Source organism: Dermacentor andersoni, chromosome 8 (genome assembly GCF_023375885.2).
Source record: "Dermacentor andersoni chromosome 8, qqDerAnde1_hic_scaffold, whole genome shotgun sequence".
Classification (NCBI taxonomy): domain Eukaryota; kingdom Metazoa; phylum Arthropoda; class Arachnida; order Ixodida; family Ixodidae; genus Dermacentor; species Dermacentor andersoni.
Window position 1 is genome coordinate 56,683,024 of NC_092821.1, and position 26,731 is coordinate 56,709,754.

Consider the following 26,731-nt stretch of genomic DNA (forward strand, 5'->3'; position numbering starts at 1 on the left):
CTGGTTTATTAATTTTTAAAAGGCTGCGAATTTTATTGCTGTCTGCGCGGATTGTCTTCAATAACGTATCCACAGTCATTAGGTCTACCACAATGATCACACCTATCGTCATTGCTGCTTATCGTCTTACTGAGTACTGTACCTTTGAAACAGGATGTACATGTGCACGTATACGTCGATGACATAGCATTTTTTCTGCATCTGTAGATTTACATGCTTTGCACCAAACTCTGCTGTCCTATATGAGCCGATTAGAATTGTGGCCTGATGGCTCTAACGTCTCTCTTATATATGAGAAAAAGCGCCGTCCCAATTTTCCCCCGAAGCGTTTCTGTGCAAATTTCGGCTTTTCATTGAGAAGAATGTATTCCACGGGTAAATTTACTTAAACATTAGGGTGTAATGTAAACTGAAAAGCTTAAATAGAGCCCACATATAGTGCGTACTCCCACAAAGGTAAAATGCGCAGTAGTAATGAATGCTGCATATACCTAGCAGCAATCGACCACGGTTGCGTTGGCACGACCTCATTACGATATATTGCATGTATGTTCGCCCGATAATATAATTCGACTGCGTTTTCCTTTCTGGCGCACCTGCACACTAAGTTCGGCTTCTAGTTCTGTTAGAACGAGAGGCATTGCGTTTATCTTTTAGGCTTCCAAAATTTGTCGCTAATGATAACAAGAAGCACGCCTGCCTTCTCCTTTCATGCGGTTTCATATCCAAATAGTACAACTTTTCTAAATATATACGCGTCACCACACAGATCTCAACATATTTTCATTACTGAATCGGCCTCAGTTATTAACTATCGATAATATTGCTCACGTTGCCCTCACATTTTCATACAGACACAATTGAACCCACGAAATGTTCACCCATGCGAGGTGGTCTTACTAAATTCCTCTGTTCCAGTCGCTAAAGTTGAATTTGATGTTATTTTTCCAAACAACACTAAACATTTTCCCTATCAATAGATGAATAGTATTTTAAAAGGGAACCTTACACACCTGGATACAAAGACCGTTATAGCAACTGATCGTTGAGCAACTGCCTTTTCTGTGAAGAAAAGGCAGGTGTCGGCATTGTATCATAACATCCAAATTGGTTGATTTCCATTCGACTGCCTGATGTCACGTCTATCTTTCAGGCGGAACTACTGGCCAATCTCTTAGCTTTACGCTAACTGCCATCAGCTCTGTAATCAGCCGTAATCTTAACTGATTGCCTGTCGGTCTGTTCTTCACTAGCCACATCAAAATTGTTCCATTCATTATAAACTTTCTATTTCCTTCTCCCAAGATATTTACGCCTTGTTCGTTTAGTGTGATTGCCAGGCCACAAACGTCTAACCATAAACGAATATGCAGATACACTAGCAGTAGCCTGCCGCGATGGTCCTATAATCCCCATTTTATCCACGTAAGATTTAGTAACTGTGGCACGATTCAGAAAACATACTACTGCAACAAACTTCGCGCAATTGTCGTTGGCAACATCTGATTTCGTGCTTCTTAATTTTATTTGGAATAACAAATGGTGCTCCACTTAAAAAAATGTGTAGTAACGATTACGAGACCACAGTGACGAGTCCCCCACTGGGACTTTTGCCTCAACAGACCTGGGCTGGCTATATCGCCTTTGTGCCCTTTATGCAATCAGAGTGAACCTTTGCAACACATCTTTTTGACATGCCGCCATTGCATTATTCAACCGAAAATATTTTTACGGAACAATTCCAAAAGCTTGGTTTGAATTTAACTCTTCCTGTAACTCTTGCCTTTTCATCTACCATATTAGGTTAGAGCCAGAAGAACGTATGTGAATCCCTCTGCATCTTTCTGCGTGCGACAAAAAGAATTGCATGCCAGAATTCTTAACACTTATTTTGCTAACAAAATTCTATTTTATTTTATACTTAGATAATTGATTATTCATATCCGTAACAGTCGACACTTTATATGCAATTTGCAAAATACTGATTTCGTAATTGTCATCCAAACTTATTAGAAAAATATGGTAATACTTTCTACACCGCCCGATTCATGGCCAATCCCACGGAGTGGGTTGCGTCGTTTCACTAGGGAACAAGAACCAGAACTAGAATGTAGAGATGAGCAGGCAGAGGGTGACATCCACGGTAGCTTGAGTGTATTCCGGAGGCTTAATGACGACTACTTTGCAGGAGACGTAGAGACACAGACGATGGTGCCCAGGGTGCCTGAGTATCCATGAGACGAGTTTCCCGTTACACGTTGCTGCAGGCACTGACCTCGGTGCTGATAAATTATCAAGCATCTTCAGGCAGCATCTCGGTGAACGCCGCAAGGGCGTGCTGCCTGGGCCAATCAAACGCCTCCGGCAACGGGCCTAACTTTAGATCAGTGAACACTAAATATTGTTTAACCAGTGCTTTTGTCCTCTCTGCATGCCGCGATACTACCCCACGCCGGCTCCCTGCGTCTGCGCGATTGCCCCATGACAAGGTTAAGCCCTTCACTCTCATCAAAAGTACTGCCCACCTCCGGCGCTATGTTCTTTACTGTGACACTATTTTTGTTCTGCAAGTTGTTTACTTCCTTCTCTACTTTAAGGCACAATATGTTCTTGTGTTTAGTAAATACAGATAGGTGAATTGCAAAGGGCTCTACCTTTGTGTATAAAAGGCCCCTAAATTCACAATGACGCTTTGCGTACTTACAATGCGGAAAGACCGAAACACGTACTTTTGCAACGCATTATAATAAGGCGTTCAGATGAAGCTGAAGATTACGGGGACCCTGTGTGTTGGGACCATTCCTTCTCCTCGCTACCTGTAGCTTTACATTTTGAGAATATCGGCGCCATAAGAGTGGCTTGTTGGACTAATTGGTACATGTTTCTACCGGCAGAATGCCATCAAACTTGAAGAAGGGGAAAAACAACAAGCAGACATACACAAAGCGACAGGAAGTTAGCTGGAAGTGTATCGGCAACAATGCAGTTGCTTTCGGATGGGCGCGCTATGTCTCAGGTAGTTTTTTTTCCTTCTAAGAATGAGGTTGCACCGAACAAACTAATTCGAACTCACTATCTCTAGCGTTTTATATTAAACGTAATTAGCATGGCTGGAAGTCAATTCAATACTTAACAGAGCAAGTGTGTATGGACGTACTCGTTCCATAGTTATGCAGGAACTTCGACATTGTTGAATGTCTATTTTTTCAACATAATGGACGCCTGATGTCGGTATTGAGTACAAACGTTTCAATTTATTCACTGCAGGTTCGCCAGCCAACCAAATGACACAACATTTGACAGCGCCTTCATAAGAACTAAGAAATATTATTTAATAACAAGCACGAAACTAGCATGCAATATGTTCTTGTTTTTTGTGCGTCGTATCTAATTATAAAATGGCTAGCCATAAAGAAGGGCATTTAATACTTTTTAAGAAATGCTCCTTAAAGTGGGATATAATGGAAACAGGTATGACGTCTGTGATTTGATTGCATATGAGTGAGCACCAGTATATGCTGCCACCTTAATTCTTCGGCCAAATTCTTTAAAAACGCATAAATAATATAGCCCTCAAAGCATTGTTTCGGTAAAAGGGCATGCACGGGAGCGATAACCCTGGAAGTAGACGCCCAAAGAAGATGCACTTCTACGAAGGTAAGTTGTTTTATTTTAGAAATTTAGGCAGCCAAGCCCTATGTAAAATTTCCGCTTTACTAAAAAACAATTTCTAGCCGGGTAGTACCTAATCAAGCCTTCTAAAGCATATAATCAAACATTACAATTTGATACGTTAGCGACTTATTAGTTTAGGGAACTGGAACGATTGGCCCTAGGTTTTAAATGTTGCTGCAAACTTTTCCTAGTAATTAGGTTCATATTTATATGCATGTTGTCAAAAAATTTGTACTATATCGCAATATATTTTGTTCTTACCTTGTTCTTCGGTTGCCAAAATAAAGCAAACTTTGTTAGCGTACAAAACATTGTACCATCCAGATATCTTATTGTCTACCTGTCCAGTCCCTGCAACGTGTAGAAAGGCGAGCTCAGGTTAAATGGGCGGAAAAAAAATTCGATAAATTCTAGTATTGCCAACGGCAATAGAACTGCTTTGTTGTCGGGGGCTGCTGTATATCTAGTTGTGTTTAATCTAGTTGTGTTTACTATTTCAATATATACTGAGGCATAACGTTGTCCTAGCGTTTTTCCCAGCGTTGTCGAGCATTAATATTCATTGCGACATGATGTATGACGTTTATATTTATTACACATATTTCCTACTTTATTAACATCATGGGACACTAAGAATCCTACTCATCAACTCCGCTTTTTTATCTGACCTATGCATAATTTATCTGCCAATAAACAAAAAAATTAACAATATATCTGATGTTTTTGTAATGCGAACTACATTGGAGATTTAGCGCATCTACCTTAACGCTATTTCATGAGGTTCATCCTTTGCGGGTGCTATGTACAACAATTGTGTAACCTAACATTCCTTAACTGACTGCTGTGAATGTGGTTCTTTATGTGGCGGTTCATGCAACACTAATGGCGAAAATTTGTTATTTTTGATTCCGCTTTCTGAGGCATTCATAACCGTATAATATTTTAACATCTTAAGTTTCTATTCTCGCAAACATATGCCGACACAGACTTGCTGGTTCCGCAACAGTACAACATAGAGTTGATGTCTAGGACACAAGGTATTGTGTTTTTCCGCCATTACGCGCTGTGCCAAAAGCGTTTTTGTTTTCTGTCTATGGTATCGGCATGAAAAAGTTCTGTAAACTTGGATGATCTATAGCACAGGCAGTGTGAGTGTGTTTTCTTGCGACAGGTATTGCGAGAGCTCTTTTCGGCTTAGCAGTCTGGTGCAATTTGCCATTCCGGCGTACCATTCCAGTTCCAACTACCGCTAGTAATGGTCATGATTTCATGACAGGCTCATATTATGCGACTATTAGCCACAAATAGCGTGCATATTCCATAATGTTAATAGGAAAAGCTTTTTCGCTGCAATGTGTACTAATATTGTGCATAAATTAACGCCCTTCTAAAGACTGCGTTTCATGTTACAGGTCGCTCTGCAAGAAGGTTGCAGCACTTGTTATCATAGCGGTCGTCTTCGTTGCTGCAGCGAAACTTTTGGGTACGCAACCACAAGGGGGCATTTTCAAGGCTCTGCTTAAGACACCAATGCAGCCCGTTTCATATCAACAACAATCGGAGGTATAATACGCCTTCTTATGTAACATTGCATGTCACTCATAAAAATTACTGCGTGAACAATAGTTCGGGTGTAGGGATACTTTTCTGTTAGCATTGGAATGCGTTTTCGAAGTTGTGGCAGAAATATTGTATTGCTGTCGCCGTAAATTCAATTGTTTACCATGCTGTAAAAACCGCGGGAAGGTCCATGTTCTTAGGATAGAAACATTGCCATCGTTTTCCAGCATGGAGTTACATTTGCCAAAGGTAGACAAATACAAATATTTTATTGCACTGTACTTCACTAATATTTTTTCTGATTTTAGATGTTACAAAATTTGATACTCAGTGATATTTCGATAACATGCGTTCTTGTTTAGGTCAGCTTACGTGTTTTAGCACTTTGCTGGTTGCGTCAGACTTTTAATGCGGCCTTCATAGTTATGTTAGAGGTCATTAGTTACCTAAATATTATCCAGATTATCTTGTTCGATGATGTTCCCTACTTGAGACAGCGGAACACATCCTTCCGCCTTTGTCTTTACTGTAATATGTTTAGTCTGGACATTGCTAATCATTTTTTTCAATTCAAAATTAAACAATCCATAGCAGTTTCTATGCCATGTTCACTAGATTTACAGCCTTGTAATTCTACATTCTGCGCAATTTGATAATGCCAAGACAGCCTGTACCCTCCACCCCCTATTTTACTGGTTATTGATCTGTTTTCCCCATGATTGGAAGAAGACACTATATAAATATACTTCCTTTATTTTATTTAGAGTGACTTCTTGCAAAAATTTCGGTTGAAGTTTACATATACAGTTACCGGGCATACTGCCAATGTTTGACTTGTATTAAACTATATCTTTATTGCGCAGTGTCGTCACAGAGCAAATATATTACTGTAACAACTGTGCAGCATCAGAAAAGGATGAAAAAGCTAAGACAGCAGAGTGGTGAGCTCTTACCCAGGTATGCATATACGTTAATTATCCTCTTTGTTGTCGTCGGTAATTCAAAGAAAGCATCTCTGAAATAAAGAACACCGTAGAATAAAAGGCACCTTTCTGCGAGTGGCTGCAATTCAAAGACAACGATTGTGAAGAGGTAAGGGGCGCTAATTTCTCCAACCCTTTAGGGAGAACTACTCGGTGTCTTGGAGAAAGAGGGGGGGAAAGGTTGTGCTAGTTTATCGTGACTTATAGTTCCACAAGCCGCTCGTTTGAAAGAGGAACCCATTGTTAGGAGGGGTACATTTCTTATAAAGCCTTACGAATTTGAGTTTGTCCATATTCAGCCGTAGTTGTCGGCGATTTTTATACCTCCGTGGATTTTAGCGCGGCAATATTTCCAAATATGAGCCACATCAAAATTAGGAAAGACATTTTGCTATAGTAATGAATAAAATAAATGAACAGTAACTCCAGTCACGTTGGAGTAAATCTGCGCTGTGGTAATAAAGCACACGTTGTAGTTAATCAGCAGAATGCGTTAAGCAACACGCTAAACCTAAGTTAAGAGTTATTTAAATAACTGCAGAACGCCAGCATGGTGCACTTTATCTAGTAGGTTGTCAATACTGGAAAAACCTTTGCACCACGTCACTTGTGATTGTCTCGCATTTTTCATTTTTCAATCGGGCGGCAAGAGCCATAGGTGCATGCTAGTGGTCGCAATGCAGTTGTGGTCGTTCCATCGCCGTCATTCTAGCTTCGTGATCTGATTCTCCTCATGTTCTAGTCGTCAAGCCTTCTACTCATACCCAGTCGCGAAACCAATCTAATACCTTTGGCTACTAAGTATGCGGTCGTGGTCTAGATGCCTGCCTGGTCTTTGAGCCGTCGTTATTCAAGCTGTGTCATACAACTGTCGTTATGCGTCTTCGTTGTGCCCACAGTCTTCATGTATTCATTGTTGTAACGCTGTCGCTGTGCCGTCGTGGTCGTTCAATGAACGTCATCCCACCTTGATTATTCATAATCTCACTGTCGTCATACCGTCATCGTCACGCCTTCTCCTAAAAAAATAGCGTCTCAAATACTAGTTTGCGTCATTAGGTACGTGGTCATGGTCGTGGTGCCATTGTGGTCGTTGCATCTTCGTTACTGCAGATTTAACGCCAGACTACCATCATGTCGTCATCGTCAGGTTATCTTAGTCATACTTCCTTCATGATTTCGTTGTCACAACAACATTGTGATTGGTTAACTGCCGTCATTGAAGCTTCATGATCTGTCTCGTCATGCGGTGGTCGCCATGTCTTCTACATGAACCCAGGGGCCCAAGATCTCCAATTGCTTGGGAAACTAGATGTGTGCTTTTGGTGGTGACACCATCCCGGTCGTTGCGTCTTAGTATTCCGGCTTTGTCAGCCGTCACTCGTCACCGCATACTGTCGGCATTCAACGCAGTGATGCCGCCGTTGTCATGACGTTGCTATAATGGCCCTGCTACCAGACCGCCATCGTCCTGTCGTCCTGTTTGTGCCATCGTCGTCAGTCCAACTTCGTCATTCGACTGCGTCATGCTTTCGTTGTCACGCCATTGTCGTTGTACAGGCTTCATGATACAGTGGTCATCACGCCATTGTCACTATACACTCGTAGTCCTCCCCTTGTCCTCATCCCGTTGTCATATAATCGTTGTCGTTGCGTCATCGTCATGTATTCCTTATCATACCATTGTTGTGATGATGTCGTGGTCGTATGCGGCAGCGGGTACGTGCCGGTCCTTAATAAAAAAAACAATGAAAAGCTTATCAGATCGTGGACCATATTGAACCCGATTCATATAGACTCGGATAAACTTGTCTGAATATGAACTAACAACTGCTCCAAGACCGGACTTTGCCACGGCGCTGCTCGGGAGCCAGCTATGGTAAGAGGCGAGTGCAAGATAAGAAACCCGGCAGCATACATGCCTCATAAGGCGCCTCTTTGGAGGCAGTACGGCCTGCCACTGCATTGATTTAGTGCCAATTGCCACAACGTCGGCATTTATCATCGCATTGGTTCCGTCGGATTTTATGAGTACGACAAAAGCCCTACGAGAAAAATGTATTACTTTACAAGACAACCTATTAGCTAACTCAGTATACTACATCATATGCGGCGAGTGCCTCATGACAACTGTGATCAATAGCTGACCGTTCATTTCTTTCGTCCAATGTGTTCGACATCTAGGGCCGGATTCTGAAATCCTCCTAACCTTAGACCGTTTCCTTACCTTCCGCAAGGAGCCCTCCATGCTACCTAAACGTTAGGCGCCCTCGGAAGGCCACCGCGAATTCTAAAAGCTTCCTTTCGCCTTCCCTGCGGAAGGAGCGCCTCGCCAAAGGAAGTGTAACGTTAGAGGCTTCTGGTTTCGAGATTACCCACAAAAAATGCGAAATATTTGTAATGAGTTGCCGAGACAAAGTGCCTGGACTGTTAAAATTGCATTTCTACTTTTATACTGGGGCATAAATTACATTTCTTTGGTTAATAACGTAAAAATGGTTCGAAAAGGATGCGCGTGGCAAGAAAGCAATCTCAGTCTAGCAACTATGGCAGCATCTGAGTTCGTTTGGTCAGGCGTCGCTTTTTTCCTTTCTTTGCGTGCGCTTTCTTTCGTGTGTGTGTGTGTGTGTATGTGTATTTGCCATGCCGGGCAAAGCATATTTTACGGAAGAAGAAAAGGACTTGTTCACGGAACTTCTACAAAGGTACAGCAATGTGATTGAAAGCAAGAAAACAGATGCTGTGTCGCTGAACGCGAAGGCGAAAGCGTGGGAGCGGCTGTGCACAGAATATAACAGCATGCCGCACGTGCGTCGACAGCTCGCTTGGAAAAACGATACCGGGCTAGAAAGTCCCCTTCGTCGTAGTATTCCAGTGGATTCTGCCTGTCAGTCAGGCGCCGGGCTAGAGTCAAAGGTGGAGGCTTGTACACAGTCCCGTAACGGAGTTCATTTGCTCGTCGAAGAAACCGTGCATAGCTTTCGAAGCTATCGTCTTGCAAGGCCGTCATTCTCGCCGCTCGCTTTCCACAAGATCACAGTGCAAAAAAGATATGGCACAAAACGCGGTCCGCGTAACCAAACTGGGCGTCAGTACACGGCGGCTGGCTACCGCGGCCTTGGCTGCGCACGGCACCTACCCTAGCCGAGCGTACCGCGTGCAAAGTCATGCGGAGAAGCATACGTTCAGGTAGAGGAGCGCGGTTAGGACGCATGAAGGTAGCATGCCGGCTCCCTAAGCGCGGGGAAGCACCAAGGAGGCCCTAACTTAGTGCCCCTTAGTAAGGTACGTTCCAGAATTGACGCCAGGTCGCCTCACAGCGTGTGAGGCATCCTTAGTTAGGAAAGGAGCGTTTCAGAATCCGGGCCCTAATAATAGTGTTTGGATCAAGTTACGTTCAGCATCCAATACATGTGCTGCAATTGGGCTTTTCGTTGTAGTGCTGCGGTGACTCCACTGCTTTTGCGAAGACATTGCGTCGTTCTCACTACAGCGTAATGAAACTGAAAATCTTTATGGAAAGGGAATAAGGGCAGATAGTTTTTATCGTCTGTCATTCTTTGACCATTTTCTGCAACGACAGCTATTAATACCTTCTACGAGACGAAGACAAGTAGTTGTAAAAAATTCGCCCCCATTAATATCTGTGATGCTCCACTGCTGCACACGTCAATCCTAAATTTTATTGCGAAGCTGTGCTTGTGAATTCATTTAAGATAATTCTTAGCGGGGGAAAAAAATATTTTCTCCAGCAGAAGGAAATTTGAACGCACCCAGCGCCTGTACGAGTTTCCGAGCCTCTACTAAGAGGCGGGTGGCATAGTTTACATTATGTTAGATCCACTCGATTATGAGGAGCCGTTAGATTGGGCTGAATTAAAGAAAAACAGTCTTGTTTAGTAAATACAGGGGGGAGGGGGTATTATCGAGTCAAACTGTACGTTGCAGCGTGAAAAAACTCCGGCCCCAATACAGTCCATCAGCGAGCGCGGTCAAGCTTTCGCCCACAGACATGATCAATAGGTGATTAAGAAAAACAAGCCACATCTGACAATATTATCTCAGGCTTTCATGTACGGTTCAAACATTCACTTCTTTCCAAGAGAGGCAATTATGGACATCCGGTATCTAGAGATTGTGGAGCATTTCACATGCTACATAATATCGACGGAGTTTATTTAAAGTGAACCACATTCCCTCACATTATGGTCGTAAATGAGAATCACTGATATTTTATTATTCACTAGTATGTATGTCTAACCTGTTGATACTAGCTTTGCAGCTTACATGCAGGAGTAATCACAAAAAGAATGTTGGAATGTCTAGCCAAAGCGCGTCATTCCCGCCTTTCCTACATGATTTGTTCTCATAATAAAATAATTACAAAATAAATAGTAATTTAAGAATACATAAGGCATAACGTGATTCGTTACCGCGACTTGTCAAGCTGAACAGTGGTTAGAATACGCAGTAATTGAGAATATGAAGTATGCGAGAAAGACGAAGTTTAGTACTTACCGATATAGTCTATGTCCATGTGTCTGCGAGGCCTGAAAATATCGCAAACATTGTTGACGAAGCTATGGCACAGCTAGACTTTCTCACTACCCGAACCGTTATAGAATGTTTGCAATGGGTGGCACCGTGTACCTGGGCGGTTCAGACGACTAAGGTTCCAAGCTCTCCCGTGCAGCAGAGGGCTCAGTGATGATGTGTAGTGTTTTATGGCGGAAGGGCCAGTATTGGCCAAAGAGCGGCTTCATGATGATGATGGTGATGATGATGATGCGTCCATTTTTTACAGCTTCCTCAGTCTTTCTCAGGTTATAATTTCGAACATCCCTTATTTTCTCCTTGTTGCTTAGTTTCGACAGTTCTGTGAATTCTATCTGATCTCTTGAGTTGGACACTTTTGTTCGTTTTCGTTTGTTTAATAGGTTCTTTGTTACTTGGGAGAGGTTACCTACTGATTGCTTGGTGCCCTAACTCCCACTTCAACTGCTGCTTCTCAAGCCAGCCGAGTTACGGGTTCATTATTTGCCTCTATGTCATTTTCATTTCTCTCTTCTATGGCTGCCAATTTGCCTTGAAGTGCCAACCTGAACTGGTCTGCTTTTACCCTTACTGCGCCTATGTAGGCCTATTTCTTCTTGACCAATTTTACCCTTTCTCTATTCAAATTGAGGCGATTCATAGGCCTCCCTAACCGATGATCACTGCACTTTACCCTGCCTAATACTTCTGCATCATGCACTATGCTGGGATCCGCGGAAAGTATAAAGTCAACTTCATTTCTTGTTTCACCATTAGGACTTTTCCTGGTGCACATTTTGTTCCAACGCATCCTGAAGAAGTTTTTTATTATTTGCAGCATAGTCCTATCCGCAAATTCTACCAACATCTCTCCTCGAGTTGTCCTAGAATCCACGCCGTAGTAGCCAACTGCTTTTTCCCAAACCTGCTTTTCCCCCAACTTTCGCATTGAAGTCGCCCATGACTAGAGTGTACTGAGTTTGTACTTTTCAGATCTCTAACCAACATCTCCACAAAATTGTTCTATTTCTTCATCATGTGACTGGATGTTGGAGCGTAGGTTTGTATACCTTTTTCTATACCTCCTATTCAGCTTTATTACGACTACTGCTACCCTCTCATAAATACTGTAGAATTCGTGAATGTTGCCAGCTGTGTCGTTATGGATTAGAAATCCTACCCCGAACTGCTTATTATCTGGTAGTCCTCTGTAGCAGAGTTCGTGGGCATTTGTTAGCACTGTATAAGCTGCACCAGTTTCCCTAACCTCACTAAGGCCAATGATGTCCCAAGAAATGTCTGATAGTTCCACAAAGAGTCCTGCTAGGTTAGCGTCACTCGAGACGCGTCGGTTGTTAAACGTTGCAAGGCTCAGTTTCCATTGGCGGCCTGTCCGGGTCCAGAGAATCTTAGCACCCTCTGCTACGTTACTGGTCTTACCGCTGCCTTGGTTAGATGCACCGCAGCCGCTGGGGACTGAGGGCCATTGGGTAATTGAATGAGTCATTTGGGGGAGAGAGTGGTCGAATACTGTACCAGGGAGGACAAATCCTGTTCTGGTGAGGTAGTGACTTGTTGAAGCTTAGGTTGTCTTCTTAATTTGATAGTACCTCGCCATTACAAATGATAATGTTTGCGGTGAATGGTGGATGGCATGAACACTAAATCCCTCATGGCGGATGTGACATGGCTGTAAAACGGCCTTAAAACTGCATGATAATGGCGTAAGACAAATATATACTAAAATAATGACAATGAGTAGTTAGTGATGTGGACTATGGCAATTAAGTTTTATTGAAAACAAGATAGAACATGAACATTCTAGAACATGATAAAACACAACAGTGACACTAAGCTTCAAGAGAGCTCTTGAATACAAGGGCTGTTAGTCGCGTGCTAAAATTACCTGGCCAAATGATTTCCAGACTGCCTGTTTCAGGTAAAAATTCACGGACTATATTCAGGTTAACAAACGTCTCATTGCTAAGAAATAATTCCGGCTGAAGAGGTATACTTGCGCCATATGCAGAATGGAAATACGATGAAGAAATTGCGGCCACTGATCAAGTCAAGGTGAAAAAACACACAGAGACGTTTCGGGACCCGTACGGGTTCCTTGATCACACTAAAAGCGGGCAAGAGCCGCGAGTCGTTTTTATGGCAGAATGTGACGTAGGGAACGGATGTAGTTAGCAGGAAGATTTCCATCGGTCCTGTTGATAGTGTTGTCAGTAGTTTGAATAAATAAAGATTCTAACAAAAGTCGCGTCATCGAATTATTTTCCTTAGCTATTATAGCAGCGTTTTCCCAATCGATGCGGTGACTGCGATTATCGGCGTGTTCGGCAAGGGCGTTCGAGACTTTTTTCTTGTTGGACACGTCCCTTTGGTGCTCTTTTATTCTTCTCGTGAATTTGCCGGTTTCACCGATGTAGCTGCAGCTGCAGTCTGCGCATGGTACCTTGTATATGACACCGGGATAATTCTTGCTTTCAAGCCGATCCTTTACATTAACAAGCTGATTTCTCAGCTTGTTGGATGGCATGTGGGCTATTCTGAGATTGTATGTTGAGAATACGCGGCTAAGAGCTTCGCTGACGCCAGGAACATATGGGACGCCAGCGCGTTTCATGAGCGACTTGCCTTGAGACGGCTTTGGATGGAGGACGCGGGCTTCCATTTTGCCAATAAACTTCTTGGGGTACCCGTTCCTGGATAATTCGTGACGAATTTTTTTCAGTTCGTTCTGCATTTCGTGGTCACTTGAGCCGATGCGTGTGGCCCGCGTCACGAGAGATGAGACAACGGATTGCTTGTGACAAGCCGGGTGACATGAATTGAAGTTTAAGTACTGGCCGGTATGAGTCGCCTTCCTGTGCACGGCAAATGAGAGCCTCGTTCCACTTCGCCGCACGACGACGTCAAGGAAGGGGAGGCTGTTGTCACACTCGTATTCTGTGGTAAATTGTAGGGCTGCGTCTGCTGAGTTGAGAAGACGTAGGAGGCGTGAAGCGTCCGGCTTTCACACAATGCAAAAACAGTCGTCTACGTAGCGGACGAAAACCTTCGGCGCGGAAGGGAAGTCAGTGAGGGCCTTCTGTTCAATGACTTCCATGACCAAGTTGGCGGTAGTAACGGAAATGGAAGCACCCATGGCAATTCCGTTGATCTGCCTGTAAAACTGTTTGTTGTAAGTTAAGTAGGTGTTGCTCAAACAGAAGTCTAAAAGCTCGCAAATGTCCTGTACTTCCAAAGGGGTGCGCTCAGCGAGCGTGTCGTCCGCCAGCAGGACATCTCTGCACGTAGCAACGGCCAGGTCAACAGGCACTGAAGTGAAGAGCGGCTTCACGTCAAATGACACCATAATGTCGTCTTCATCCAGGGAGATGTCACGCACTTTCTCCACGAAGGCATAAGAATTTGAAATGTGCGTCGCTGTCTTGCCGGTGAGCGGGCCCAGCACTTGGTGTAGGTAACCTGATAACCGGTGCAGCGGTGACCTTGTAAAGTCTACAATGGGCCGTAGTGGAACGCCTGGCTTGTGAACTTTCGGTAGTCCGTATATTGCAGGTGCGGATCCGTTAGTGCACAAGAGGCGATGGTAGAGATGCTTTTGCTGCGGTGGAACAAATTTAAAAACCTTGGAGAGGAGCTTCTGCAGTCTTGTTTGCAGGTTGACCATGGGGTCTTTCTGGATCGCGACGTACGTATCCTCGTCTGATAGCAAATCCTTCATTTTCTCATTGTAGTCACTTCTGTCGAGCAACACGACGGCATTTCCCTTATCTGCAGGAAGGATGGCAATGGAGTCATTGTTCCGGAGGCCGTCGACGGCTTGTTTCTCGGCAGGTGAAAATCGTGCTTGAGGGTTGCGCGTCCGCCACTTTGACAGAACACCAATGGCGCGGGTGCGAGCTTCTTCTCTAACTTCGGAAGGAAGTTGAGTGACGGCGCGTTCCACGGCGCAGATTACTCTCGCTGGGTTGGGTGAGGCGCCAGTGTTGAAGTTCAAGCCCTTGCGCAGAAGAGCAACTTCAGATTCAGTAGGCTTGTAGGAGGATAAGTTGAGGAGGACTTCCTTGGTTTGCGTGGGTTTCTTCGGCCTAAGAGCGTCAAGCTTACTTTTTTTGCGACTTCCTGCGCTGGCGGTCTCTTAATGTCGCCATGAAATTTGCATGAAGCTGTACATCCTGGAAGTCCTGAAGAATGGCGTGTTCTAGCTGGCGCCTTGCGAAGAACGTTGCTGTTTCCAAATCCTTGATTTTCTGTCGGCATTCTTGAACCCTTGCTGCCAATAATTTCCTCTCGGCTTGTCGAATTATCTTGTGGCCCCACGCCACCTACGTCTTCTCAACTCAGCACACGCAGCCCTACAATTTACCACAGAATACGAGTGTGACAACAGCCTCCCATTCCTTGACGTCCTCGTGCGGCGAAGTGGAACGAGGCTCTCATTTGCCGTGCACAGGAAGGCGACTCATACCGGCCAGTACTTAAACTTCAATTCATGTCACCCGGCTTGCCACAAGCAATCCGTTGTCTCATCTCTCGTGACGCGGGCCACACGCATCTGCTCAAGTGACCACGAAATGCAGAACGAACTGAAAAAAATTCGTCACGAGTTATCCAGGAACGGGTACCCCAAGAAGTTTATTGGCAAAATGGAAGCCCGCGTCCTCCATCCAAAGCCGTCTCAAGGCAAGTCGCTCATGAAACGCGCTGGCGTCCACTATGTTCCTGGCGTCAGCGAAGCTCTTAGCCGCGTATTCTCAGCATACGATCTCAGAATAGCCCACATGCCATCCAACAAGCTCAGCTTGTTAACGTAAAGGATCGGCTTGAAAGCAAGAATTATCCCGGTGTCATATACAAGGTACCATGCGCAGACTGCAGCTGCAGCTACATCGGTGAAACCGGCAAATTCACGAGAAGATTAAAAGAGCACCAAAGGGACGTGTCCAACAAGAAAAAAGTCTCGAACGCCCTTGCCGAACACGCCGATAATCGCAGTCACCGCATCGATTGGGAAAACGCTGCTATAATAGCTAAGGAAAAGAATTCGATGACGCGACTTTTGTTAGAATCTTTATTTATTCAAACTACTGACAACACTATCAACAGGACCGATGGAAATCTTCCTGCTAACTACATCCGTTCCCTACGTCACATTCTGCCATAAAAACGACTCGCGGCTCTTGCCCGCTTTTAGTGTGATCAAGGAACCCGTACGGGTCCCGAAACGTCTCTGTGTGTTTTTTCACCTTGACTTGATCAGTGGCCGCAATTTCTTCATCATCATGTTACCTGACCAGACGAACTTTCGTCGAACTCTTGACTAGAATGGAAATATGTTTTCCTCTCTGCTTTTATTGTAGGGCAATGAATGAAAATGTGGGAGAGTGTTAGATAATTCCCGCACGTTCAAGAAGTCGCAGGATCTTTCTAGGTCAAGAGGTAAGAACGAGTACCTTAAGTCTGCCCTATGTTTAATCGGCAAACAAGTACTTCTTTGTACCCTGTTGTTTTCTCACTTATCCAGTTCCCCAGTTTTAGTTTTATCATGTATGCATATTCACTGCTTGGGTATCCAAGACACTGCCAATACTTTCTCAGTTTACGGCGTCGAAAAGGCTTTAGGTCTGTGGCAGGGATGGGGTTATTTCTGTGTTGCTAAATTTGCTGACGTAGCGTTTTCGTCAGCAGCTACGATGCCTTTTATACATTCGGGGCCAGATACTCTGCATAAGACAATAACTTGGTTGCAAATATATGGGGAGCACAACAAGCAGTACAATTAATTCCAAAACAATTTCCTGTGTTTTCATAGACTAATTGGGGCTCCCACTAAACTTAGTGAGTCTGTGAAGAGAATAACCTTAGATAAATTCGGGAGCCTTATGTACAGCCATGACTATAGCGTAGGTTTAAGCAGTAAAGATACTTCTGTGTGGATTTCGTCCGCCGGGTGTTGAAAACGAAGGTCCGAGAGCTGCGTAAAAACACCAGTAGATGATCTCGAAGCGTTGTAGAGTAGTCTGTACCGGAGTACTTGTCCAGGAGTTCATGAAAATGCGAGTGTATATGTGTTTACGGTGCACGCTTTGGTATTTCTACAAAAGAGATGTCGCATTGAATGGTCTGCCATTCTCACGGGGGCGGGGGGGGACGTGCAGGCGAGCAGGAGCCATTAGGACATTCACTAAAATAGGGACCCCTGTTTTTTTCTGAGAGTGCTTCCAACCGAACGGAGACAGGAGTGTGGACGGTTGGGCGGTTGCGGAAAATTATGATAGTGGACATGTCGCAAATAGTAAACTGGCATGGACCCTCAATATCTGATTTAGCTTTCAGGGCGTAAGAGAAAGTTAAGTATATTGTTTGTAGATGTAGAGACCATTCGTTGGATTCAACGTACAGGCTTTCTACAGGATTAGTCCTGAAGGCACCTGTGGTTCTAGGAGAAATCTAGTATCTCCACAGCACGAGGCGTAGCAGAGTTGTTCACTGTCGCTTCGTAGTCAAGGCGTGACCTTATCAGACGTTTGTACAAGCTAAAGAGGCACATTCTATCACTTCCGCTTATTATGCGGTACATGAGCTTCAGAAGATTCATTATCTTCAGCAACATGGCTTTTAAATATTTCAAGTGGGGAATAAATGTTAATATATAGTCTAAAATTAAGCCCGGAAGTTTATTTTCATGGCTCACCTGTAGCTGTGGTCGAGTAGGATATATAGCGCAGTCAGGTAATGTACCTCTCTCCTTCGAGAAGAGAGCATGCGCGCTTTTTTGCGGGTTTAGTTTATACGCCTTTGCGTCAGCCCACTTTGATAAATTGTTGAAATCAAGCTGTACATGTCGCTCACAGATCGAAATACTACATGATTTAAAACCTATTTGTACGTCATCCACTTACGCCAAACAAAACATTGTACGTTGTGCGATAGTATGGAGCGAGTTCATTTTTACAACGAATAGAGTGCACCTAAGGACACGACCTTGTGGTACGCCCGCTTCCTTTGTAAATGAACGAGATAGCATACTACAAGCCTTAACACGGAGCATGCGGTTAGATAGCTAACTTTCGATGAGATTCAGTATATTGCCTCGAATTCCCATTTCAGTCAGGTCACGGAGAATTCCTAAACGCCACACGGTGTCATATGCATTATCCATATCAATAAATACTGACCAATGAGGAGGAGACAAATGGGAGGAAAGACAGGGAGGTTAGCCAGTGTAAGTACCGGCTGGCTTCCCTGTGCTGGGGAAAGGAGTAAAGGGAATAAAAGGCGAAAGAAGAAGAAGAGGGAGAAAATGGAAACCAGAAAATTCACACAGTAACGCTGACCAAAAGAACTGCTTATGCACAAAGGGATCGCGAATTTTCGTCTCCATGCAGGCAAGGTGATCAGTTGTGGATCTACCTACCCTGAAACCACACTGTAGGGAGTCTAATAGTTTGTTACGTTCAGGGAAAGGGAGGAGGCGTCCGTTAACCATTTTCTCAAACAGTTTACATAGGCAACTTGTCAAGCCTATAGGCCTGTAATTGCTGGCAGAAGTTGGATCCTTGCCGCCTTTTAGTATTGGAATGATTATTGCTTCTTTCCATGTGGATAGAAAGGAGACGGCAGAAAACATGGAGTTAGACTGACAGTGGTGTTTTGTGGGTCTCATGCTGCAGCTGTTTCATCATTTCATACGCTAATCTGTCACTTCCTGGAACGGACGTGTCACAAACATTTAGTGCAGCTAAAATGTCGCATGTTAAACCGAGGTTGTAAACTTTATTTCCATTTCCTTTCTGATCCAGAGGCAGTCGCCCTGCTTGTTGCCGGTGTTCCAGAAACATATATGAGTAGTGTGATGAAGTAGAATTCGTTTCAAAATGTGCCCCTTGAGAATCAGCTTAGTCGATTAATGTGTTACCTTGTGCATTTACTATAAGTATAAGATTGGTTTCGCGGCTTGTATTTAATTTACGCTGTTCCAGGCTTTTCTATTGTTTGTATATCAATCAATGCTAGAGATGTATTTTTGCCAGCTGGCCATTTAATGCACAGCGACGCGTTCTTTTACCTTCAGATTTTTTCTTAAAGATTATCGAGCTCGCGGTAGTCGAAGAGCCGCGAAGGCGACTCCAAGCCTAATTTTGATTTTCGCGAGCTTCCCTACACTCTTCATTCCACCGGAGAATAGGCCGCTTAGAGGGCGATTCATTTGTTTCAGGGATCTATACTGACGCAGCATCAGTTATAAATGCTGTCAAATGACACTGCATCATCGATTGCGAGAGTCTGTACCGTTTCCAATCGACCCAGTCGACCATCCAACGGGCAGATTCGGCGAACACTGATCGCCTTTTGTTAATTTTGAGAGAACGAGGAAACGTTCACTCCTATATAGATTTTTGATCTTATTCCGGTCCTGGTGCGGCACGAGTTTAGTTGATGTGATGCATAAATCGATAAGAACGTTTTGTTTGCCACGCTGTAGAATGTCGGCCCTTTATTTTTTTAGTAAACATGCATTTAAACTTATGTAGGAGTTCCTTTATATGAACCAAATTGTGGAATAGACCTCTCACGTTTCAAGAATATTGGTGCAGCCATATGGGAAGTTTTATGCTGCCTGTCAGGAAAGCTTAGGTTCGCTCACGAGACCTTTCCAAGTCCCGTTATGTGGGCTTTTCCTTTTTCCTGCTCGCGCACCTACGCCGTTCTTTTTCATTTTAGGCGCCGGATTACTGCTGCTTGCACACATCGCCGCTTCGTAAGCGGAGCATGACGTCCGCTCGACGGGCACACTGAGGGGTTTTTGGGTCCTGTGTGCCCAGGCAGTGGCCTTGAGACTGCAGGCCCGGAGGTCTGCTAGCCACTCTTGGCTGAGGGCGGAGCAGAAATGGCTGCTCCATCCGGTGGGGCTGGTGGCGTGACCGTCATCACACTCCGTTTGACTTGCGCGGCCGTCAAAGGATGTGGCACTGCCCCTCGGCTCGTCACATTATTATAGAAAGGACTAGATTGATTGTTGCGAGAGAAACGCTTACGTGCTTCGGGAAATATTGGTTTGGTTTGGCATTCAGTTGTTTAAATTGTTTCTCTTCTTTTTCCACGTGGGGTGCCATCACGAGTAGGCAGAGTGATCTACTTCCCAGTTAGCACAGAATGTTGCTGAAGTGCAAATGTCATAAGCGCGTTCAGTAGAACCAGACATAGCACAAGTAGCACACCCTCTTCAGCTTTTCGACCAACGCCCAAAGCGCTGACACTTGAAATATGATGACTCAAGAATACCGGTCGATCATTGCTGCTTCGTGGGTCAGAAAAATCCGCAGCACAAAAAAGCGCTTGCTACAGCCTCCTTCTTTTGCGCGAGTCGCGGCAGACATGATGCCAATTGCCGATTTCGCGGTCGCTTTTGGGGTGCCGTTTACAACATTGTACAGTTCTACAGTAGAGAAAAATTTGTGATTTTGTCAACTCTGATACAAAATAGCGCAATTTCACAATGTCCACTAAAGCACACATGGTGTATATCCTATACGTAAAATTAGTTTTATCAAAACAACCAAGCTAGATGGCGCAAATTTTGTAACGTGCAAAGTGGCTGCTCGATGATCGAAAAAAAACAAGTCCACATACTCACCTTTATATCTCTTTCGTAGTAGCTTAAATTGTGATGAATTTTGCCAGCTGAAGATCCAAGCGGGCGTGATCGTACACACATAGGATAATCAGTTCTGCCATATGTTCCGCGGCTTATCATGAGTTCACCTCGGCCCTGCAGAAGCTACATCAAGAATATATCTTTGTGTTAGCCCACATCTGACGTATGACGAACCATTGGCCAAGCTGAAGTACCTGGTGCAAGCCTAAAGATGCAATGTTTACGACACTACCGTACATTCTTTATTTGCCGAAGTCAACTTTCACGTATCAAGTGTTTATAGCACGAAGGTGTGCAACGAAGGTGTGCACGAAGGTGGCCACGCTCAACTATGTGCAAAGGGGCACGGCGGAAGAGGCTGCTATCATCCTAGCCAACGTACACGCTTGAAATGTACTGGCAGCAGATGGGCCCAACACAATGGTCACGGATTAACAGATCGCCTGCAGGACTATGACACAAGGGAGGATCACACGCATCCACAGCGCATCCTTACATCATTGCACCCGACAGCGTTATACAGGGTGCGTATCGTCTCGACATCTGGACACGCCTCTCTCTATGGTAATGAACGCGCTAATACGGTATCTCGAAAGATCGCAAATTGGGCGTCATTGGAAGACCTGTCAAACCCAGACGACTCACCGACAGAACCACTGAATTACACTGAAACTCTACAACATTACAGAGATCGCAGAAAACCCCGCCACTTAATTAACTTAACGCCAATATATGGATGGTTTGATGAAGAGAATTGTTTTCAAATGTATGCTAGCTTTTATAATGAATAACAAACATGGGATATATACATTCTTCTCTCTCTACAAACACGACAATTTGTGAGCAATTATTTTTTGAGAGAATGTCACTCGTCTAGTCCCAGTTGCGTCAATCGATGTCATTTTACGACAAAACTTCAGATGTCTGCGGTGAGCACATTCACAGAAAAGGATACACAATGAGATATATATATATATATATATATATATATATATATATACGAGTGAATTTTTGACAGAAAGTCACTCTTCTAGTCCCACTTGCCTCAATAGATGTCTTCTTTACGCAAAACTTCAAGTGTCTGCGGCCAGCACGTTCATAAAAAAAAAGGTAATCAATCAGTCAGTCAAGAACTTTATTGAGGTCCTGAGGGGGTTTAAGCTATTGGAGATCGCACGCTGGGAGCTCCTTGGGCCGAAACCGTAGGCGACGCCCAAGTCGGGACGGGAACGTGGTGACGCTCCGCCAGTTCTTGGGCCCTCTGGACGGCCTTGAGTTGGAGTTTGAGGTCCGGGCTTTTGAGGGCTTCTTCCCATTCGGGCTCACTGGAGAGAGGGCCCTCTGGTAACGCGGTACATTGCCAAAGCATGTGCGAGAGTGAGCAATAGAGTTCTGGGCAGTCTGGGCAATTTGCCGGGATGTCTGAGTTGTAGTGGCTTAATAGGCCTCGTGACGGATACGAGTCCGTTTGCAGCATTTGAAACGCGGCCGCCTGCGCGCGCTCGAGTTTGGCGTGCGGGAGCGGGTATTTCATTCTGCCTTTTCGCTAGTGTGAGGTGATTTCTTGGTAAGTGAGTAGCGGGTCATTAAACTGAATGTCCAGCCCCTCGGAGGCCGCGGGACCGTCGCGGCGGGCAAGTTCTCGCGCACGGTCGTGGGCAATTTCATCGAAGTTGGGTTTTTGCGGGTGAATGTCTTTCCCCATGTGAGCGGGGAACCAGGAGAGGCATCGTTTGCCCTCTTTTGAGCTTACTAGTAGTATATGCGCTACCTCTTTCGATACGTTGCCGCTTTCGTAAGCCCGAATTGCAGCACGCGAATCTGTGAGGACATGGGCAAATGTGGGGTCTGCCATGGCGATGGCTACGGCTATCTGTTCTGCTTTAGCGCTGGTGGTCGATTTAACCGATGCCGATGATCGTAACGTTCCGTTGCCGTCCACAACTGCTATCGCAAAAGTTGATGTATTGCCGCACTGGGCCGCGTCCACAAATGCGGTGGCTTCACGATCCGCGTCAGTGCGGCGAAGAATCGCGCGGGCGCGGGCCCGGCGCCTACCCACGTTGTATGGTGGGTGGACGTTTCTGGGAAACGGTGAGACTCTGTAGTTGTCTCTGATTTCACTCGGTAGGGTTACAGCGTGCTCGAGATAGGGAGATGGGGAGACATTAGCTTCGCTTAGCATTAGTCTACCGGCTATGGACGAGGGTAGGCGGAGTATTTGCGCCATAGTCTGAGCCTCGATCACTTCGTCGATCTTGTTGTGCATGCCTAGCTGATCAACCTTTGCTGTACTTGCTCTTTGCGAAATGCCCAAGACCTGTTTGATGCTCTTGCGCATGAGTGTGTTTAGTTTCGTCTTTTCTGTTTTCGTCCAATTGTGGGCAGAGGCGACGTAAATAATATGACTCATAAGGAACGCGTGGTATACGCGCAGAAGGTTATCTTAGCAGAGACCCTTCCTGCGCCCTGAGACTCTGCGGATGAGTCTGATCATGTTTTCGGTTTTGGCGGTTAAGTGCTTGATCGTGTGTCCGTGGCATCCGGTGGCTTCGATTAGGAGTCCAAGAATGCGTATGTGGTCGACTCGCGGAATCTGTTGTCCGTCTCTTGAGTAGCAGTCCGACTTAAGTTGTGAGACTCGCAGTCGGGCTTCTCTGTCTTTTAGGAAGGAGCGCACGTACTCCTGAAATCTCTGGCCGAGGCCGAGGCCTTCCACAGACTCCAATATGAAGCGGTGCGAGACGGTGTCGAATGCTTTCATAGATCGAGGGCGAGGATGCCTCGAATGTCTCTTGTTTTAACGTCAAAGACCTGTCCCTTTAGGAGCAACATGGCGTCATGCGGTGGAAAGGTGGTGTCGAACCCTACCATGTTGTGTGGGAGGAGTTCGTGTTCCTCAATGTACACAATATATATATATATATATATATATATATATATATATATATATATATATATATATATATATATATATATATATATATATACCTGAGCGCGAAGAACAGGGGTTAAACCAATGTGCCGGATCATTATTAATATTGTAATGAGAAGCTACAAGCACACACCATGGACAACACATGAGAACTTACTTGTATTACTAACTGAATTAAATAAATCACAAATCGGGTAAAAAACCTTGCCGCAGGTGGGGAACCATCCTACGTCTTCGCATTGCACGTGCGATGCTCTAACCAATTGACCTACCGTGGCGGCGTTTTCACAAAAACCCTACCTGTCTACCACAAATCTACGCTCTGAAGCGCTTCCCTCCTACTAAATTGAGTTGATAACTTATTAGACATTTTCCTACTTGATGCGACCATCTTTCTTTGACTCTTTCATCTTTTCGGTACACGTACTTTCTCGGCCGAGCAAAAATTTGCTAAACAAGGGATTTCAATCAATCAACAAATCGAAAACGGAACTGCAATATTTGATCTACAAGAATTAATATTGGTTAGTGATCGGGCCACTGCAAAAATGATTAGCAATCGCGTACTAATTACTACTGGTAATAAATACAGATAATTGCCATACATAACTAGTCATTAGTAACCAGCTAGTTTTACAATATGAAGAACCACTCAATAATCTACAATAATAAGAGAACACGCACGTAAGAAAAAGGAAAATTATTAAGCAACAATTCCACTCTGTAAAGGTGGATGACCAGCGAAGCCGTAGCACATCACACAGGGTTAAACAAGGGTAAACGTATTTATTTTCAGCATATCGTAACGGCAGTGACGATAACTTTGTGAGTATTGTGGTGTACACTGATTGGTTCGGTTCCTAGAATAGTGGTCAAAGTTAAATATATAAACGACGGTTGTAGGGTAGTTTAGTGACTGGGATTAGTGTGGTACTCCAAACCAAATTTTTCTGTCATAAAATAAGTGAAGCTTTTCTTCTCTGGTTTTGAAATGTCTACATTTAAGTCTCCAAAATGAGCGCAAGGGTAATGTCATCACAGTCAAACAATGCAAAGTGCGTGGCCATGAACTTCTCGATATTGGCACACTTCCAACTGCAAACGCAGTATCTGATAATGTCAAATTGATGCACGTAGGCCGCTACCTGGTCGATTATCGCTGGCGATGAGACCATCGCCAGCGATATGTCTGCAGCGCGAAGCGCGTAAACCACTCCCTTTTCGGTTCCGGGACATCCTCATTGAAATCCCGGACAACGACCAAAGTGGTAGTGTCATCGCAAGTAACCCACGCAACGTGAGGTACCATAAACTTTATGGGGCTATGAGCCATTGCATTTTTTGCTAGCTTACAGGGGTATGCGCTATTGATGGTGACAGGTTTTGTTGACGGACGAGAAAAATACACTCAGCTCCAACCCTGACTTGCAGGCCAAGGTCATCAAGAGAGCTGAAGAAGCCGCCCGGGCCCAGGGGCTCGTGGCTGCCTAACAACAAGGTCACCCGTCAGTACCTTGTTTTCAAATAAAGTTCTCATTCACAGTTCGCAAATAAGTTACTCATTCACAGAACCCTAGCAACATACAGCTTCGCTATCACAGAAGGACTATGGGTAGTACACACAATGAAACGTACATCAGAAAAAGCTTAAGACAGTGTTTCTGTAAAAAGGAAGTAGCGCTTACATATTATGTCGAAATTTGTTGCAAGTTTATTTCAAGTTTTACAAGTTTTATTTGAATCAGGAAAAAGAAATGGGCATGGGCAGGACATGTAATGAGGAGGGAAGATAACCGATAGTCATTAAGGGTTACGGACTGGATTCCAAGGGCACGGAAGCGTAGCAGGGGGCGGCAGAAAGTTAGGTAGGCGGATGAGATTAAGAAGTTTGCAGGAACGACGTGGCCACAATTAGTACATGACCGAGGTTGTTGGAGAAGTATGGGAGAGGACTTTGCCCTGCAGTGGGCGTAACCAGGCTGATGATGATGATAAAGTCATTCCACATCTTAGCATCAGAAAATTCAATTAGCCTATCTACTTACACCTTGAAGTATACAGGGAGATCAGGATTTATTTATTTATTTATTTATTTATTTATTTATTTATTTATTTATTTGTACCTCAAGGATCCCCAGACGTCACTTTACATGAGGGGAGCGGGGCGCATGAATGGCGGATAACAATAATTGTTGAGTAGAATTATAAAGAGTACATAGCTTCTTCGATGGAATTCATGAAACCAGCGGGTTCTGGGACTACAGCTTAGCTGCACGTAAGGTCATTCCAGTCGTCGGCTGTGTGCATAAAAAATCACTTTTGGAACGTAGTAGTGTGGGCACGATGCGGGATGACGCTGTTAGGATGGCCGGTGCGTGGTGTTTGACGCACTGGTTGAATGAGCTGGCTGTTTCGGGGTGAACAATGGAAAAACTTGCCGTTGCTTGCATGTCGTGTGTTCAACGATGCCAAAATGAAGGCGTTATCAGGCATAGGTGTTTTGTGTTTATTATCTTGCTTACTAGGCAGGAGACATTGTAGTTAAGTATAGTAATAAACGACCCAACAAGTAGTCTGTGAAAGACAGTGCTACATTATGGCACACAGTGGAAAAGTAATGATACGCACAGCCCGCTATTTTAAAAGGGGTGACTATGTTAGGTAAGTTCCGAATGTTTGGCCTCAGCATTCACGACAATAGCTAAGGTAGCGGTAAAATAGGCTAAAATACAAAGAGCGTAGAAAAGTTAATTTAAAGTATTGTCGTGCGCGTAGAAAGTGTAGCAGCTGAAGGACAACCTTTTACAAACGGTGTTGATTTGGTCTTTCTAATGAAGGTCACTATCAAATATAACTTCCAGATATTTAATGATGTGAATGCGTTCAAATTGCTGGGTTCTTTAAATATATATAGATTTAAATATATAGATTTGGATACGTAGATATAGATTCGTGAATGAAAAATAGCATGTTTGGCCTTTTCAGCCTTTAATAACCTTGACGACGTCTGAAGGTTGAGAAGTTATGGGTTGAGCCGCATTTATCCGGCCCATAGCCTCACAATTCCAGGCCGTGATTGAGGCGCGAATTTTATACTTTTCTTCCAAGGCCAACAAAAGCTACATCTTTACAAATATATTGGGGACAATTTTCAATGTTCCTAAGGCACTTAGCAGCAGCTGATTCTGTTGAAACCTGCTTTGTTTCAGTAATCAAGCAGCGCTAATTTTTTTGTGCGCTGTTGAAAATGGCCACATGTACTGAAACTATGTGGATTCATCTTCTCCATAATTGCATCGTTAAACTCCTCAGAATAGGCGAAATGATATCAAATATGTTCCCCGATATTCGTCTGATGCACTGATCAACACA

The 26,731-nt window shown here is 44.3% G+C and overlaps 1 protein-coding gene across 4 annotated transcripts in view; it reads right to left on the minus strand.

Annotated features, from left to right (window-relative positions):
- LOC126520206 (uncharacterized) overlaps positions 1-26,731 on the minus strand; it is a 67,702-nt gene that overhangs the window by 16,423 nt on the left and 24,548 nt on the right. For 3 of the 4 annotated variants that reach the window (XM_072289683.1, XM_072289681.1, XM_072289682.1), the window contains exons 4-7: positions 20,404-20,547; positions 10,737-10,768; positions 6,189-6,250; positions 3,937-4,026 (exon numbers count right to left, since the gene is read on the minus strand). In XM_072289683.1, the coding sequence (XP_072145784.1) occupies positions 3,937-4,026; positions 6,189-6,250; positions 10,737-10,768; positions 20,404-20,547 (328 nt within the window). The remainder of the gene's footprint in view (positions 1-3,936; positions 4,027-6,188; positions 6,251-10,736; positions 10,769-20,403; positions 20,548-26,731) is intronic. The other variant, XM_072289684.1, reaches the window with a different exon arrangement.